The 19,816-nt window shown below is 46.6% G+C and overlaps 1 protein-coding gene across 1 annotated transcript in view; it reads right to left on the reverse strand.

The window, feature by feature from the left end:
• Positions 1-19,816, reverse strand: part of LOC123760859 (phenoloxidase-activating factor 3) — a 51,868-nt gene that overhangs the window by 12,879 nt on the left and 19,173 nt on the right. Inside the window, exons 4-7 of the mRNA XM_069329621.1 lie at positions 19,461-19,654; positions 17,479-17,575; positions 6,066-6,253; positions 1,773-1,886 (exon numbers count right to left, since the gene is read on the reverse strand). Coding sequence (XP_069185722.1) covers positions 1,773-1,886; positions 6,066-6,253; positions 17,479-17,575; positions 19,461-19,654 — 593 coding nt within the window. The remainder of the gene's footprint in view (positions 1-1,772; positions 1,887-6,065; positions 6,254-17,478; positions 17,576-19,460; positions 19,655-19,816) is intronic.

The following is a 19,816-nucleotide window of genomic DNA, read 5'->3' on the forward strand; positions in this document are numbered from 1 at the left end:
TGGAAACTGGAAACTCAGATGAGTCACAGAGATGTTAGGAAGTTTTCTTTTAGCGTGAGAGTAGTGGGAAAATGGAATGAACTTAAGAAGCAGGTTGTGGAAGCAAACTCTATTCATAATTTTAAAACTAGATATGATAAGGAAATGGGACAGGAGTCATTGCTGTAAACAACCAATGGCTAGAAAAACGGGGTTTAAGAGTCAATGCTCGATCCTACAGACACAAATAGGTGAGTACACACACACACACACTGCCAGATATTTGGAAAGCAGCTAACGTAGTCCCGATATACAAGAAAGGGGATAGACAGGAGGCACTGAACTACAGGCCAGTGTCCCTAACCTGCATACCATGCAAGCTGATGGAGAAGATTGTGCGAAAAAAACTAATGGAACATCTGGAGCGAAGGAACTTTGTAACACAGCATCAACATGGGTTCAGGGATGGCAGGTCCTGCCTCACAGGGTTACTTGAATTCTACGACCAGGCAACAAAAATAAGGCAAGAAAGAGAAGGGTGGGCAGACTGCATATTTTTGGATTGTCAGAAAGCCTTTGATACAGTGCCACACAAGAGGCTAGTGCGAAAGTTGAAGATGCAGGCTGGAGTGAAAGGGAAGGTACTCCGGTGGATAGAGGAGTACCTAAGCAACAGGAGACAACGAGTCTGTGTGAGGGGTGAGGTCTCAGATTGGCGAGACGTCACAAGTGGAGTCCCGCAGGGGTCAGTCCTTGGACCTATACTGTTTCTGGTATACGTAAATGATCTCCCAGAGGGTATAGATTCGTTCCTCTCAATGTTTGCCGACGATGCAAAAATTATGAGGAGGATTGAAACAGAGGATGATAGTAGGAGGCTGCAAGATGACCTGGATAGACTGAGTGAATGGTTCAACAAATGGCTGTTGAAGTTCAACCCGAGTAAATGCAAAGTAATGAAACTAGGCAGTGGAAACAGGAGGCCAGGCACAGGATACAGAATAGGAGATGAAGTACTTAATGAAACAGACAGAGAGAAAGATCTAGGAGTTGATATCACACCAAACCTGTCTCCTGAAGCCCACATAAAGAGAATAACGTCTGCGGCATATGCAAGGCTGGCTAACATCAGAACGGCGTTCAGGAACCTGTGTAAGGAATCATTCAGAATCTTGTACACCACATATGTAAGACCAATCCTGGAGTATGCGGCCCCAGCATGGAGCCCGTACCTTGTCAAGCACAAGACGAAGCTGGAAAAAGTCCAAAGGTATGCTACTAGACTAGTCCCAGAACTAAGAGGCATGAGTTATGAGGAAAGGCTGCGGGAAATGCACCTTACGACACTGGAAGACAGAAGAGTAAGGGGGGACATGATCACAACCTACAAAATCCTCAGGGGAATCGACCGGGTAAACAAGGATGAACTATTCAACACTGGTGGGACGCGAACAAGGGGACACAGGTGGAAGCTGAGTACCCAAATGAGCCACAGAGACGTTAGAAAGAACTTTTTCAGTGTCAGAGTAGTTAGTAAATGGAATGCACTAGGCAGTAATGTGGTGGAGGCTGACTCCATACACAGTTTCAAGTGTAGATATGATAGAGCCCAGTAGGCTCAGGAATCTGTACACCAGTTGATTGACGGTTGAGAGGCGGGACCAAAGAGCCAGAGCTCAACCCCCGCAAGCACAATTAGGTGAGTACACACACACACACACACACACACACACACACACACACACGCAAGCTCTGTGTAGTGTACACCCGTACAGGGAGCAGCAGCTACTCACCCCTGGAGATGGAGCCCCATCCGGCCGCCCAGGCCTGCTGGCCCAGGAACTCTTGCTCTGTGAAGCCCAGATCCTGTTGTGGGTTGACGGGCAGGCACACCGGCACCACGTGAACTGTAACACAGTCATAATATATCCACGTGAACTGTAACACCAGTCATAATATATCCACGTGAACTGTAACACAGCCATATTATATCCACGTGAACTGTAACACGGTCATAATATATCCACGTGAACTGTAACACAGTCATAATATATCAAAGTCAATTCGAGCCAAATCGTTTTGACCAGTTGTCTGGTCACTGAGCCACAATAACGAGGCCGCGTGAAGGGTGCTGTAGAAGGACCAAGATCCGGGGCTCTCGGGGTATATGAGAGAAGGTAACCAGCCCTCTGGTGATGGCGGAGGTGGCGGGCGTAGTGTCGAAACCTCGCCTCTGGAGTCTGGGTGAGGGTGATTGGGCAAGTGGACCCTACAGGGCCAGGCCTAGCTTGTCATTGGCTGATGGTGCCAGCCCCTAGACCTAGTTCAGCTGATTGGGTGTAGACCTAGGAGAGGGGTGGAGCTTCTGAGGGCAAGGTGCTTGTAGGGGTGGCGTCTGGACTTGACCATGAAGGATGCTAGAGGAAAAGATTTTAGTGTCAACTGGAAGTGGGAAGACTGGGAGGTGGTCGACCAACAGGTCATAACATCGCCTGAGGTGGTCGACCAACAGGTCATAACATCGCCTGAGGTGGTCGACCAACAGGTCATAACATCGCCGGAGGTGGTCGACCAACAGGTCATAACATCGCCTGAGGTGGTCGACCAACAGGCCACAACATCGCCTGAGGTGGTCGACCAACAGGCCACAACATCGCCTGAGGTGGTCGACCAACAGGCCACAACATCGCCTGAGGTGGTCGACCAACAGGCCACAACATCGCCTGAGGTGGTCGACCAACAGGCCACAACATCGCCTGAGGTGGTCGACCAACAGGCCACAACATCGCCTGAGGTGATCGACCAACAGGCCACAACATCGCCTGAGGTGGTCGACCAACAGGCCACAACATCGCCTGAGGTGGTCGACCAACAGGCCACAACATCGCCTGAGGTGGTCGACCAACAGGCCACAACATCGCCTGAGGTGGTCGACCAACAGGCCACAACATCGCCTGAGGTGGTCGACCAACAGGCCACAACATCGCCTGAGGTGGTCGACCAACAGGCCACAACATCGCCTGAGGTGGTCGACCAACAGGCCACAACATCGCCTGAGGTGATCGACCAACAGGCCACAACATCGCCTGAGGTGGTCGACCAACAGGTCACAACATCGCCTGAGGTGGTCGACCAACAGGCCACAACATCGCGTGAGGAGAACAGTAGTAGAGGTAATGTCTCTTGAGGTTCCCAGCACAACTTGTAGTCCATATTTTCCATACCCCCTTAAAGAAGAGGATGTCGTTCTAGCTTAGGGTCATATGATCTGTATCATTAAATAAATATATTTTTTTGAATAGTCTCGCGAGTATTTTCATACTTTACATAATTAATATCTGAGACGTAGTTCTTGAGGTGTTGTTTACATCACTTGTCATCCTATGAGCATTTAATGAGCAAATATATCGCCTTGGTAATTGATGAAGCCACCAAGGTAGAGCACTTCCTCTTACTCAGTAAGTGTCAGCAAAAGGTTAAGTTCTCAAAGTAAATGATGATAGTTGACGTCTCCTCCCGAGTCAATTAGCCTAATTATTAAAGTTTCTAGGAGCGGTGGCGGCATTTATTGGTTCAGGACCTTATGGACCTTCCAGACTGTAATTGATTGTAGAGATATCGTAATGGTCAGAGCACAACATTAACGAGAGTGAGGGTGCTGCAGGGACCGGGCAAGATAGCGAAGACAGTAGATCCTGTAGAGACAGGAGGCCAGTGTCAACATACAGGCTTAGGGTAGGAGTCGAAGGAGAGGCACCGGAGCTGAGGCGTAACCCAGTGTAGCAAAGAGCATCAAGACGACGAAGGATGGAGGGAGAGGCAGACGAGTAAGCAGGACAGCCATAATCGAGTTTAGACAACACGAGAGAGGAATGTAAAGAGAGGAGCGCTGGGGCTATCAGCTCCCCAGGAAGTATGGGACAAGACCTTAGGTAAGTTAAGGGTCTTAGAGCATTCAACTCCGATTCAATTCAATTCAATTTCTTTCTTTATTATGCACCCCATACCCATGGGCAGTGGTGGAATGGGTTACAGAGGCACATAATGGGTTCAGGAACTGAACCCCAGAGTTCGTTTAGCTAAGTAAGTGACAATATTTTGAAGCTCGTTACACAATTGTTAATGTTATGCATACATGTACATATATATATACAATCATTTACACAAATTCATATACACATCGATAATCTATTGTAACACATGTGATTCAACAAGAGGCTCACAACAGTCACTATACAAGGCACTTTACATCTATGGTGAGTCACACAGTTACTAGTCTTGCTCCACACCCACCCAACTGGGCGGCAGCTTTACAGTCATGTGCTCCACACCCACCCAACTGGGCGGCAGCTTTACAGTCATGTGCTCCACACCCACCCAACTGGGCGGCAGCTTTACAGTCATGTGCTCCACACCCACCCAACTGGGCGGCAGCTTTACAGTCATGTGCTCCACACCCACCCAACTGGGCGGCAGCTTTACAGTCATGTGCTCCACACCCACCCAACTGGGCGGCAGCTTTACAGTCATGTGCTCCACACCCACCCAACTGGACGGCAGCTTTACAGTCATGTGCTCCACACCCACCCAACTGGGCGGCAGCTTTACAGTCATGTGCTCCACACCCACCCAACTGGGCGGCAGCTTTACAGTCATGTGCTCCACACCCACCCAACTGGGCGGCAGCTTTACAGTCATGTGCTCCACACCCACCCAACTGGGCGGCAGCTTTACAGTCATGTGCAGGCTGCACCTACAGTAAGCAAATTTTGGATACTTCGCTAAGATTTCGGGCAGCACATCATTATAAATGAAGTACTTACACATTTCTTGGACACTATTGATGGTGTTATCTCTAAATTCCGCGATCTTTCACATTCCATTATATAATGACGCAAAGTATGCGAATAGTTCTGCTGACAGAGTTTATATTTAGTCAAATCTACATCAGCAGATGTTACAAACTGCCAGAGGTACTTGTAGCCGAGCCTAAGCCTAGCAATGGTAACATCTAGAAGTCTGCTAACATTATTGGATGACCCATAGATGTGCGGTTCTTCCTGCATAATAGAATGATGATAGATGGAGTAACTGGTGTGAATTTAACTTTGCCTCAAGTCTATGAGATTTTGTTGATGTTCCCGGAATATTGCTGTCCTCAGGCTGCTCAAAGGCAGTCCAAGTTGGTAATCAATTCCCTCTTTACGAGCAAAAGTCTTGACCAACTCATCAGTTCTATCATATATTCGAAGACCAATATGGGAAGTAATACACAGAAGACAGACTCTGACTCCATCATTGATTATTTCTCTTGTTAAGATATTTGTTTAGTGATCCATTAAAATGGATGTAAAGTGATTAAACTATAACTAACATTCTTGTTATATGATTCTGGTATTTGTATTAGAGCAGATACAATAGTATTTCTATTATAAATGCTTTTACAATCTGGTGAGAATTTTCTGACAAATGAATAAATAGGGCGTTAGACATTTGGCCTCAACGAATTGTTTATGACGAGTAAATCATCAGGACGCGTATGATCAACATGACTGAGATCAAAATACTCCACTTAGCAGGACCAAACAACTCCTGTAATGTAGTAGTTTGGGAAGGAATCATGCGCGTGCATCCTACATCCCCCCTTAGATACCCACGATAAAGTCACCATTATTCCTGCAAAGTTAAATGAGGCCTGTGTAAGTCCAGAGTCCTTATGGCACTGTGACTGTACCAGAAGCACACCCCAAGGAGCTGCTGGCCCTCAGTGGCTCCCTGGTGACCTGACGTGACGGTCAGGTTGAGTCACAGTGACCAGGTGGGGGTCACGGCTACACAGCTGGTGCCTCAAACTCTCACCACACACACTGCGACACGCCCACAATGTGACAGGTATCCCCGAGCCTGTTTAACCTTACTCAAACAATAATTAATCGCATTTAACTCTGTGTAAAAAGTTCTCAAGAATCTCCAACAGCGACACTACAAAGTGCCTTCTCCATTTTCATTAGTTATGGGAAGCTGCGGGATTTAGAGGATTAATGCCCTTAACTATGGTATAAAAAACTCATGAATTAAGTACTTACAAGGGTTGAGGATAGCAGGTCGGGCGAGCCTGAGCAGGGCGATGTCATTACAGGTGGTGCAGGGCTTCTCATAGTCAGGGTGGGAGATGACCCGCTCTACTGGGATGTCCTGGGGCGGAGGCGCACAGATGCCCAGCTCACAGTCCGGGTGTTGATGAAGCGTGTGCTCCCCCACCCTCACGCTCTCGCTGCCACCAACACCGATATCCTCGCATTATTATACCAATACTCACTTAAAATTGTATAGAAATATTTAAGTGTTTCCAGCGGTGTATTGTGCCAGACTACAATGGTGTCATGGTTATCACTGCCGACAGCGCCAGCTTACCCCATTCTAAGCTGTTATCATCATCTTATCTTGAGGTTATCTTGAGATGATTTCGGGGCTTTTTAGTGTCCCCGCGGCCCGGTCCTCGACCAGGCCTCCACCCCCAGGAAGCAGCCCGTGACAGCTGACTAACTCCCGAGTACCTATTTACTGCTAGGTAACAGGGGCATTCAGGGTGAAAGAAACTTTGCCCATTTGTTTCTGCCTCGTGCGGGAATCGAACCCGCGCCACAGAATTACGAGTCCTGCGCGCTATCCACCAGGCTACGAGGCCCCCGTATCAGTTATCAGTTATCATCAGTTATCTCCAGAAATTCCTCAGTAACACACAAACATCTGGTGTTGCTGAGAGAGCGTCCAGATAACTCACCAATATTATTTTAGCCTCTCAGACATATTACCATTTGTAGAATATTATAGAATACCTTGGAAATGGTCTTTGAGTGTACTTACCAAGCTCTTAAAGAGATAATACGGATGTTCCTGGGTTCGAGTCCCCTGGCATGGAAAACAAGTTTGGGTAACATTTCCCTTTCACCTAATGACCTGTTCACCTAGCAGTGAACAGGTAGTTAAGACAAATATTGTGGGTCACATCCTGCGTGTGGATTTGTGCTTCACCCTGACTACACTTACATGTAGCGTCTCCACTCTGCAATGGCTGACGGCTTCAATAATTGTCAGATTAAGTTTAGCAATACAAGAGCAATGTAAACAGGCCCAGGGGTGAATTTGGTCGAATTCGGGTCCCTGTTGTGGGGTAATCCTTATCGACAGGTTTCAACTGGTCTCGAATATCTTTGGTCATGGGGAGAATATATATAATATGCACGGGGCTGTAACATTTACCCAACTCCCTACCCCGATTTAATTCTCCTCGTTTTCTGTTAACACACACAGAATTTTAGGATGCCGTTTTCAATGTCAAATAGCAATACACAAGTTTTAAATATCAGGAATTTCTTTTTCAGGTTTATTAAACAATATAGATTTTATACAAAATTTTAAAATATTCTTAGTTACTTTACAATTTATTGATATATTTTAGTTTTGTTTTATTAGTTTTATAAAACTGTAATATCAATATAGCTATAGGTTAAGTACTAATTGTAATTAAGAAGCAATAAAATTATTATCTTCAAAAACTAAGACGGTTAGGTGAGGTTGTGGTTTTCTATTCAGTTTTTCAGGTAAACTCAAATATTCACAATATATCTGACAGTACGATTTAATACTAAGTGAAAATAAGTACAATTCCTAACTGCTATGAATAGTACATAATTGCACTTATTTGTCTCCTTACATTTACCACCCTATTTTTGGAGGACGGGCTGAAATGTGTGTATGTAAAGTACACATTCGTTCTTACAGGTTGAACAATCGTGAAACAAAACAGATGATCGCTTATTCCCCGTTGGTCTGACTTTAAACTCATCCTACACCTGTTCTGGGTGGTAACTTGTTGAGTAAATCTCTGGCTGAGTATGGACTGGCGGAAAGGTATTTTATGACCCTAAAACCGAGTTTAGTCCTTACAGTAATGACAGCTTCACCATCTCACACAGTGACTCATTCACAATGGTCCTACAGGGGGGGAAGAAATAGCCTAAGCTACTCTATCCCTTTGAGATGTAATTTCTTGTCTCAATCAACATATTTGAACTTGAATGGTCCTACAATGGCTGGTTCTCTCTACAATGATCACACATGATATCTACGTAGATCATGCCAGTGGGAGCAAGCAGGCAGACATGCTCATGGGACTTATGCTAATTAGTGCACGAGATGTATACAGGTTGCTGAGTGGGTCCCGGGGATGGCAGCGTATCATGTAGATGGCAGCGGATTACGTGGATGACAGCGGATTACGTAGATGGCAGCGGATTACGTAGATGGCAGCGGATTACGTAGATGGCAGCGGATTACGTAGATGGCAGCGGATTACGTAGATGGCAGCGGATTACGTAGATGGCAGCGGATTACGTAGATGGCAGCGGATTACGTAGATGGCAGCGGATTACGTGGATGGCAGTGGATTACGTGGATGGCAGCGGATTACGTAGATGGCAGCGGATTACGTAGATGGCAGCGGATTACGTAGATGGCAGCGGATTACGTAGATGGCAGCGGATTACGTAGATGGCAGCGGATTACGTAGATGGCAGCGGATTGCGTAGATGGCAGCGGATTACGTAGATGGCAGCGGATTACGTAGATGGCAGCGGATTACGTAGATGGCAGCGGATTACATAGATGGCAGTGGATTACGTAGATGGCAGTGGATTACGTGGATGGCAGCGGATTACGTAGATGGCAGCGGATTACGTGGATGGCAGCGGATTACGTGGATGGCAGTGGATTACGTGGATGGCAGTGGATTACGTAGATGGCAGTGGATTACGTGGATGGCAGCGGATCAGTGGCCCCAAAATGGGCCCTTGTGGTATTCCGCTCGCCACATTTCTCCAGTCAGATTCACTTCCGTTTTACAAGACTTTGTTTTAACCATTGTTTTAGCCATTCTAGTATTCTGCCATTTATTCCATGTACCTGTAATTTTTCCTACTAGTCTTTCATGTGGTAGTTTGTCAATAGCTTTACCAATGTCCACGTAAACGACATCTTCCAGAAGGCCTCTGTCTGAGTCGCTGGTTACCGTTTCCAGAAATGTGAGCAAGTTTGTAAGCCAGGATCTAATTTTAACAAATCTATGTTGTGTCGATTTTACAAGATTGTTCTCTGTGAGATGTTGGATGATTCCCTTCCTCAGGATTCTCTCAATGAGCATACAGTAGTGTGATGTCAAGTTGATAGTTTTATCAACTATCCGGTAGTTTTCTGCCGAGTTCTTTCTGCCTTTATTTTTTTTGAATAGAGATGATATCTGCATATTTCCAATCCCTGAGTTTAAAGATTTCTGAAAAGGATTTTCAGTGGGAGATGCAGTTCATCTGCTAGTGCCTTTGCAACTTGAGATTGAATTCCATACTCCTTTGGAGATTTTGAATCCTTGAATTTGTCAATACTCTTTCTGATTGTTTCGGACGTCATGGGAATATCCCTAAATTCCTTCTCTTCAATTGGATCAAACATTTGTGTGGGAAATGGAATACTGTCAACACTTTCTCGTGTAAATACTGATGTAAAGTATTCATTCAGAGTGTTGGTGGCCTTTTTTATCATTAATTATAACTTGTTGCAAATCATATTTTAAGTCCTACCAAGCCTTTTATTGAGACCTCTGGAAGAAGTATCAGTCCACAAGGAATCACATTGATTTTGAGATATGCAGAAGAACATTAAATTCAGCAACTCAGGAATTCAATGAAAAATATGAAAAAAGTTGCTCAAAACATTAAAAAAGATCCAAAGATACATATTATAAGTGATAATAATTATACTAGAGAGGTAGAGAGTGCGAGAGTAGTCTCACGGAGTCCCACCTCTGGCTTATGTTACACTACTGTATGGATGTTATCTTGAGGTTATCTTGAGATGATTTCGGGGCTTTTAGTGTCCCCGCGGCCCGGTCCTCGACCAGGCCTCCACCCCCAGGAAGCAGCCCGTGACAGCTGACTAACACCCAGGTACCTATTTTACTGCTAGGTAACAGGGGCATTCAGGGTGAAAGAAACTTTGCCCATTTGTTTCTGCCTCGTGCGGGAATCGAACCCGCGCCACAGAATTACAAGTCCTGCGCGCTATCCACCAGGCTACGAGACCCCCTAATGTTGCATAGTGATATGTCCTGGAACCAACCCATTGTGCTCAAGTCACATGTGCACTTTACTCATTAATGCTGTAGATAGACCTAACATGTTTGGTGTCCAATGAGAGCCCTTAGCCTGAGCAATATGTTGAGACTGTACGATACAGTGTAGGTTGTTTCAGCGAAGAGAGACGCCATATTTACTCTTACTGGTATACAGAAAAACTTGACCTCGTCATCTCACGCTAGCTATTGAGTGTGGTATACTACCAAACGACCCCAAAGGGATTACCTCAGGTCAGGTCAACTGTAAGCACTGCGACTAGCCACGATGACGTAGCTGTGACGTCACTACACCACGTGACCTCTAACGACCTATCGGAGGCTACAATATACCCACACCATTAAATAGAGTTTCCTGATTGCTGGAAACCGCACACAACGTTCCAGGACAGCTAATGGTGTACGTCTCGACAACGTTCCAGCATTCTGGCCTGGACTATCATAATGTTCAGACGTGTTGTGTAGCCAAATAGTGAAATAGTCTTATGGATATCTTCTGTCTAAGTCTAAAGATCTAAAGACAATGTCTAGTTAACTCGAATAGTTTAGAAAATAATCTGTGAAGCGGCCAGGAATCCTATGGTGCCATTTATTTCAGACAATGGTAGTGTAATGACGAAGATACAGAGGAACTCACGATAAGGTCCCCAGAAGCACCAGAATGAGTGAAGACATTCATCACGATTTTTCTAAGTGATCCTTATAGTAACTGAACTGTTAAGGTAAAGGCGTTGCAGGACAGTTAAGGACAGATTGGAGCATGTTAAGCTTAAATCTGTCTGTGAGAGAAATAGAGGAATTCTACCATGACTCTGCCAGTAGTTTATGGTGAGAGCTGCGACGTGTGGACGGACCTGTGTGAGGTATTGTCATGAACAACGTGTCTTAAGTCGCCAAAATCATAGGCTCGAGAAAGTTGTACGCTAGATGGTGAAATTTAAACTAGTGCATTTTGCAGAATATAACATAGAGGGTGTACTGTGTTAATAAAAATGACCTCACTTTCCCAGGGACAAATAAAAAGATATAACAAAACTTGCTATACAAGTTTCTCGAGGGAGGAGATAGGATGGGTAAAGACAGTTTATTTATTTATTTAACACGAGACGTCCATCCATTAGTCAAACGTAAATAATGCTGACTAAGACTGCGTCCACGAGAATACAGAGGAGCACAAATGTTTCCGAGTGCTATTTTAGTCAAGAAATTATACAAAAATTGTGTTTATCGACTAGTGAAAGACAAAAAAGAGACTATGAGGTATGTGCTGTGATCACACAGTTAAAAAAAAAAAACTGAATTTGTAGGTAGTGATCACGTCTCCCCAAACTCTTCTGTCTTCCAGCGTGGTGTGGTGCATATTTCACAAGGCTTTCTTCCTAACTCACCCTTCTTAGTTCATGTGGCAAACTAGTGTTTAAAACACACAGAAAGGCAGTGTCTGGGATGCTCCCGGACGCAGGTTCGAATCCTCGTCACGGCCCTTGTGGATTTATTCATTAGTGTTTAAAACTATATCTACACACTCGATAACAAATGTGGAAAACTATATCTGCACTCATTATGTTAGATGTGATGACCTACTTAAAGGAGATTTATTTGCTAGAAAAAACGTGTAATTGTTTAAAAGCCTGTGAAGTATTTACTTTGCTAATAGTGCGATGCTTGGAATTTGTATGTGGGGAATATGGCTCACATATGGGGGAGAGAGAACGGGGTCTATAAACATAGGCATCCAGGCAAAAAAAAAAACTTTAAAATAATGACTAGCGCGTTTGTGTGACCGCGGTGATGTCTGACGTGGTCTGCCTCGTGTTGGAATGTATGTACAACCTTAAAACTAGACCACCTAGTTAGCTTGAAAATGTAAACTCTACGTTTTTAAAAACAAACAAAAAATATTGAAGACTAGCTTACGATTAGGGAGCCGGTCGGCCGAGTGGACAGCACACTGGACTTGTGATCTTGTGGTCCCGGGTTCGATCCCGGGCGCCGGCGAGAAACAATGGGCAGAGTTTCTTTCACCCTATGCCCCTTGTTACCTAGCAGTAAAATAGGTACCTGGGTGTTAGTCAGCTGTCACGGGCTGCTTCCTGGGGGTGGAGGCTTGGTCGAGGACCGGGCCGCGGGGACACTAAAGCCCCGAAATCATCTCAAGATAACCTCAAGATAACGATGGACTGAAGTTACTCTTAAGTGTTTAATAAAAAATAAAAATGATATATAAAGGGTTTACGCCTTTAACTACTTAATGAGTGATGAAAGACATACAAGACCACGGGCTGACCCTTGCCCTTCTCCTCACCCCTCATACATATTGCTTTTACAACACAACAGTAAATATTTACCCACGACATAATGTTTAAGTTCTGCCTGTTGTGAGATAGGACAGACTATCCTTTCAAAACACAAGACTGATCAAAAGGTCTGCCTGCCCAAACGCTTCCTATACACCTCTGAGGGGCGTCAAGTGTTAGGGAGGGAGGGTGGGCCGGACTGGGTATGGTAGGTCCTAATGTTGTCATTCACTGCACTTGGGCCTGGACCTTCAAAGAGGTAACCCGCCATGTCCCATGTGCTCATGTTAGCGATTTGCTGAGACTCGCTGTTTTATGCTGGGTTGGAATGTATGTATGTAGGATCTTAAAACTAGCCTACCTAGTTAGCTTGAAAGTGCAAACTTAAACTGTGATGATAAAACTCTTAGTAATATTATTGGATTAGTAATAATGTAGACGGACTAACCCAAAACTCTGATAATTTTTAATTTTGTGTTTGTCCACGCTGTCATTTTCCCTGAGAATTTTGTAGGTGGTCTGACATAAGTGGTATACAGCGTCCTGAACGATTCTTTACACATGTTTCTAAAGGCAGTTCTTATGTTTGGCCAAACCTAGCATATGCCGCTGATGATATCCTTTCGATGTGGATCTTTGGGGACAGGTTCCATGTGATATCAACCCCCATATTATTATTATCGTTGTAAATGTCTTAGTGTTTAATAAAAGAATAAAATTTATATAAAATGTGTTTACATCCTTTTACTACTACTAATTTTGTTCTGAATATAGAGATATTTGATATGAATACAGAGACATATATAATGTGTTTAGCGAAATTAAAAGATCTCTACCTCGAGCTATAGTCATTATTTGATATGAATACAGTGACATATATAATGTGTTTACTATTTTTTGCCTCGTTTATGGAGGACTGGGGAAATGTGAAGTGGGGAATTGCCGAGTAATTGATAACTGTCACCTGCATGGGAGGGGGAGGGGGGGGGGGGGGGAGGGTGCGACACACGACACCTGAAACGCGAACACAGTTCAGCCTTCCAACACAGAAATAAAAAAAGCGCGTATTGAGAACTATGCCTACTCAACACAAGCAGAGCTAACTGCCATTATTATGGCGTTAAGGTTTCTTGAACGGAACACTAATGGTGCAGTGATCTGCACTGATTCAAAAGCAGCACTGCAAAGCCTAATAAAAATCGGGCAGAAAATCTTGCAATAGTCGCTGAAATTAAGAGAGCTGTGAGAGTACTTACCAATCAGGGAAGAGTTGTCAAGTTTCTGTGGATCCCCTCCCATGTTGGAATATGTGGGAATGATCGAGCAGTTGTGCTGGCTGCTGAAGGTGCTGAAGGAGACCATATTGAATACTTCATACCCAAGACTCAACTACAAATTAGAGGTATTGTCAGGCAACATCACCGTGACAAGGTAACTGAGGAAAGGAGGATAGAAGCACAAACCAGTGAATCTGTACGATGGTACAACATGGTTGCAGCTGGCAATCCCAATCATTATGGCCGAAGAGGAGGTGGCCGTGGGAGAGAATCAGTAATAGAATCCGTTTTGGATACAAATATCCATGGAGATATGGAATGGAAACAACAGTTGATCAGCGAAGTTGCAGAATCTGTGGTGAGAGTGATGGACACCGCCTTGACCACTATCTACGTGAATGTGAACACCTGAGAGACATCAGAATTGTGTGTAGAATAATAAACCCCACATTGTTTGAGTTAGGAAAACACTATTTGTCAAATATTGATACTGTTCTAAAAGATTCCCCCATTTTGCACCCGCAAGATGATAACGTAAGCTTTTAAGGGTTGATAGATGTTAATCTTCTTGTTTGAGGAGCTGCTCACTTGAGACAGTTAAGCAAGTCCCAGCTGTGTCTGGGTACAAGTGACAGGATGAACAACCCAGCGGGTTTTCTTCCTATTGGGGAGTGTTGTACATGCTGCTATGGCGGTATGTCCACTCACAAGATGAGTGGCACTGCCCAATAAACTCGCCCCTCGGGGCAAAATTTAAAAATTAAAAGTCCTCCCCTGCGTGGGTCGTCAAAGACCACACATTGGTCCTAAGTGCTTTGCCATCATGTGTTGAATACCTCATGACTATGTACTGCTGCTGCTGCTGCTATGTGGTGGTGAGAGCTGTCATTCAACGCAGTAACGTCTCGGGCTTCAAAGAGGTGAGTCGCACAAATGGTCGCTCCCACAAACATACATCTATGTCCCCATGTGGGTATGTGGACATGTGGGCATGTGGTCGTGTGATGGTGCTGGGTATGTACCGCTCTGGAAGCAAGGTAGGGGTTGATCCTCCTCCCTCTTTACAAAAACCATTACGGGTCATTGACACACTCCATGTGCTGCTGAGACGCCCTACCGTGAACACAGTCCTGTCTGACGTGAAAACTAATCGCCGACATCGGAGACCTACGCCAGAAACAGAATTAGCTGAGAAAGTTTTACGTTTTTCTTACATTAAAACAAACATTTTGTTAAAAAAAAAAAAACGAGAATGAGACCCTCGCTATTAGTCAAAGCTTCTGCCCACTCCTCTCCCTTCCCTTCCCCTCTCCCCTTAACCTCCTTCACGTGCCCTACCCCTAACCACCCATCTTTAAAGCTCGGTCTCCTGTCCCCCACACAGCCATGGGTAGGGGGGCTCCCCTCTATGTCCCTCAACATATCCTTCCTACATACTGTTATTTATTAACTATATATCTACACACGATTAACTCTATGGCACATACTCATACATATTCACTTACTGCTACTACTATTGATCCCCTGAGCACCTCACCAGGTCCTATACTTACACTTGTACCCACAGCGACACACACCCGGCCACCCCCTCACGACACAAACCCCGGCCACCCCCTCACGACACACCCGGCCACCCCGTCACGACACACACCCGGCCACCCCCTCACGACACACACCCGGCCACCCCCTCACGACACACACCCGGCCACCCCCTCACGACACACACCCGGCCACCCCCTCACGACACACACCCGGCCACCCCCTCACGACACACACCCGGCCACCCCCTCACGACATACACCCGGCCACCCCCTCACGACACACACCCGGCCACCCCCTCACGACACACACCCGGCCACCCCCTCACGACACACACCCGGCCACCCCCTCACGACACACACCCGGCCACCCCCTCACGACATACACCCGGCCACCCCCTCACGACACACACCCGGCCACCCCCTCACGACATACACCCGGCCACCCCCTCACGACATACACCCGGCCACCCCCTCACGACACACACCCGGCCACCCCCTCACGACATACACCCGGCCACCCCCTCACGACACACACCCGGCCACCCCCTCACAACACACACCCGGCCACCCCCTCACGACACACACCCGGCCACCCCCTCACGACACACACCCGGCCACCCCCTCACGACACACACCCGGCCACCCCCTCACGACACACACCCGGCCACCCCCTCACGACACACACCCGGCCACCCCCTCACGACACACACCCGGCCACCCCCTCACGACACACACCCGGCCACCCCCTCACGACACACACCCGGCCACCCCCCCTCACGACATACACCCGGCCACCCCCTCACGACACACACCCGGCCACCCCCTCACGACACACACCCGGCCACCCCCTCACGACACACACCCGGCCACCCCCTCACGACACACACCCGGCCACCCCCTCACGACATACACCCGGCCACCCCCTCACGACACACACCCGGCCACCCCCTCACGACACACCCGGCCACCCCCTCACGACACACAACCACAGCTGCCACGCGCCCCCGGGGTCCCCCCCAGAACCCCCCAGGAGACGTAGACCACGCATTTACCTGCTTTAGGTGTGTGCAATTTCATACCTGTTGCAGGGCTCGCGCACGGTCTACGTCTCAATTTACGCTACTACGGTGGTGAGGGAATCTCATGTGGGTTCCCGGAATAAGACCGAGAATTCCGGCGGGAGACGTGGTTTTGCTGGTCGAGGTATGGTGGCAGAGGAAGGGTTAGCCGTCATCTTTTGGGATTTCTTTCTGCCGGAGGAGACAGTCAGGTGAGATTGCAGAGTGTGGGCCATTGCAGAGCAGGAAGTGTCAGTGGGAGGATGTGCAGTCCGTGTACTGTTGCTCCTGGGAGCAGAGGTTGCATCTCAGCGCTCACTCGGTGCACTTCCTGGTGTAGTGGGAGTACTGGCAGTACTTGAAACACTGCCGGAGCTCTGTGAAGTGTTCCCTGGTCACTTGGGTGAGTGGTATGGTGATTCATGCGCACTTTTTTTTTTTTTTTGAGATATATACAAGAGTTGTTACATTCTTGTATAGCCACTAGTACGCGTAGCGTTTCGGGCAGGTCCCTGGAATACGATCCCCTGCCGCGAAGAATCGTTTTTTCATCCAAGTACCCATTTTACTGTTGCGTTAAACAGAGGCTACAGTTAAGGATTTGCGCCCATTAAATCCTCCCCGGCCAGGATACGAACCCATGACATAGCGCTCGCGGAACGCCAGGCGAGTGTCTTACCACTTAACTCCGTAGTTCGTGGTGTGGGTCGCTGTGATGGCCGTGGTGCAGGTCATCCTCAGTGTTGGTCTGCGGGTTAACTTCGGCGTTGGAGATGGTCTTGGCCAGCTCCAAGTCAGGCCAAATCACCCGTTAAGTGCAGGGAGAGTGTGTTACCACTGCGCCATGAGAACTGCACAAACTTTTTATACTATCTTTATACTTTATGAGACTTTATACTCAAAAACCTTTGGTTAGTGATGTTCGTCAGGTGATGTCTTTTATGCTTCTAGATTATATGTTGTGAAATTTCAGGGTCAGTCAGCTGTGTTGGTCTTAGTTCCCCTGTGTTCAGTGACTGATCTTTAATCAGTGTTCATATGGTCAAGAATCACTGAGAGAAGTCACTCTTATGAGAAAAAGGAGGAGAGAGGAAGCAGTGTAACATGTGTACCTGTCAACCAGATGGCCAGACTACTCACATGGTGACGAGTGAGGGGTTGTAGCAGTGTGCAGCCGTCAGGACGTAGCGCTCCGATATCAACACTCCTCCACACGTCCACTGCGACACTCCATTCACTGCGGACGTTCTACATCTTACATGAATAGTCATGGGAACGGTTGCTCACTTTTACCCCCCCTCATCCCTACTTATTTTTCGTTGTCAATGTCACACAACAAATAATAATAAGAACAATAACAACACAGAGAGAGTAATCACACTAATGTGAGAGTGACGGTCAATCAAGTAAGATCAAGCCCAAGTGCAGTGAAAAGCTCTGTACCCCAGGGTACAGTCCTTGCGCCACTGCTCTGTACCCCAGGGTACAGTCTACTGTACCCTGGGGTACAGTAGACCCCACTGCTGTGTACCCCACTGCTGTGTGCCCCAGGGCACAATTCTTGCCCCACTGCTGTGCCCCCCAGGATACAGTCCTTGCCCCACTGCTCTGTGCCCCAGGGCTCAGTCTTTGCACTACTGCTCTGTACCCCAGGATACAGTCCTTGCACCACTGCTCTGTGCCCCAGGGCTCAGTCTTTGCACTACTGCTCTGTACCCCAGGATACAGTCCTTGCCCCACTGCTGTGTACCCCAGGGCACAGTTCTTGCACCCCTGCTCTATACCCCAGGGTACATTCCTTGCAACACTGCTCTGTGCCCCCCAGGATACAGTCCTTGCCCCACTGCTATTTCTCGTTCTTATCTCGAATATAGACAAAAATACTAGTCACAGCTTCGTGTCATCCTTTGCAGATGATACAAAAATCAGCATGAAAATTGCCACTATAGAAGACACTGAAAAACTACAATCAGATATAAATAAAGTCTTCGATTGGGCAACTGAAAATAACATGATGTTTAATGGTGATAAGTTCCAGGTACTGAGGTTTGATGAAAACGAGGAACATAAGCGAATCACAGGGTACAGGACGCAATCAAGCCTACTCATAGAAGGAAAGCAACAGGTAAAGGACCTGGGAATTATAATGTCTAGCGACCTGACATTTAGTGAACATAACCGAGCAAATATAGCGGCGGCCAGGAAAATGGTATGATGGATTATGAGAACGTTCACATTCAGAGACCCCACAGCCATGCTAATACTATTTAAATCCCTGGTGCTGTCCCGTCTTGAGTACTGCTCGGTACTCACTTCCCCTTTAAGAGTGGGAGAGATCTCTGAATTAGAGGGAATACAGAGAACATACACGGCACGCATAGACACGATAAAACATCTAAATTATTGGGACCGTCTCAAAGCTCTTAAAATATACTTTTTGGAAAGGAGACGAGAAATGTATCAAATAATATATACATGGTGGATACCTGAAGGTCAGGTCCAAAATTTGCACAGTAGAATAACAACATACTGGAGCGAAAGATACGGAAGGAAATGGAGAATAGAACCAGTGAAGAGCAGAGTTGCCATAGGCACAGAGTATATCAGACAGGGGTCTGATATTCAGAACCCTCTGAATATCAGAGGTCCACAGCTGTTCAACGCCCTTCCGGCAAGCATTAGAAATATTGCTGGAACGAAGGTGGATGTATTCAAGAGGCACTTGGATAGGTTCTTGTAAGATGTGCCGAACCAACCAGGCTGTAGTGGATTTGTGGGCCTGTGAGCTGCTCCAAGCAACAACCTGTTGGACCAAGTTAACACAAGTCGAGCCTGGCCTCAGGCCGGGCTCGGGGAGTAGAAGAACTCCCGAAACCTCTCCAGGTATGCTCCAGGTAAGTGAAGAAAAATGTAAAGAAAACAGAGAAGATTCGTGCTAGAATCACTGGTCTCACCCTTCGGTCCCCTTCAATAATATATGCCTACAGAAAGACTACTAAACTATGTTGACCAGACCACACACTAGAAGGTGAAGGGACGACGACGTCAAGTCGATTGATTCCCACAGGGTATCAGTACATGGACTACTAAACTAGAAGACAAGTGACGAGGCGGGTACTGACTGGTGCCGCGCAGTAGGACCATCCAGGGCCAGGCCATGAGCTTGGCGTCCTCGCCGTCAATGATACGGTCAGTGAGGGAGGAGATGCCGCAGCGCGCCGGGAGCAGGGAGCGGCCAGGCGACAACACTCTAGCAGGTGAAGCAGAGTCGGGGCAGCACACCAGAGGAAAATTGTTTTCATAGCCGCATACAGACCTGTTGGTAATGAAACTATTTGATCTGCGATATATGTTATTTGATTCTAGTAATTTATATGTAAAATGTTTACATAAATACACATTACCATACACACACACACGCTAAAGAGCATGGAAGAAATATAGAGTGTATAAACCACAATGTATTTTGTTTATCAGA

Source organism: Procambarus clarkii, chromosome 3, assembly GCF_040958095.1.
Source record: "Procambarus clarkii isolate CNS0578487 chromosome 3, FALCON_Pclarkii_2.0, whole genome shotgun sequence".
In the NCBI taxonomy this organism is placed as follows: domain Eukaryota; kingdom Metazoa; phylum Arthropoda; class Malacostraca; order Decapoda; family Cambaridae; genus Procambarus; species Procambarus clarkii.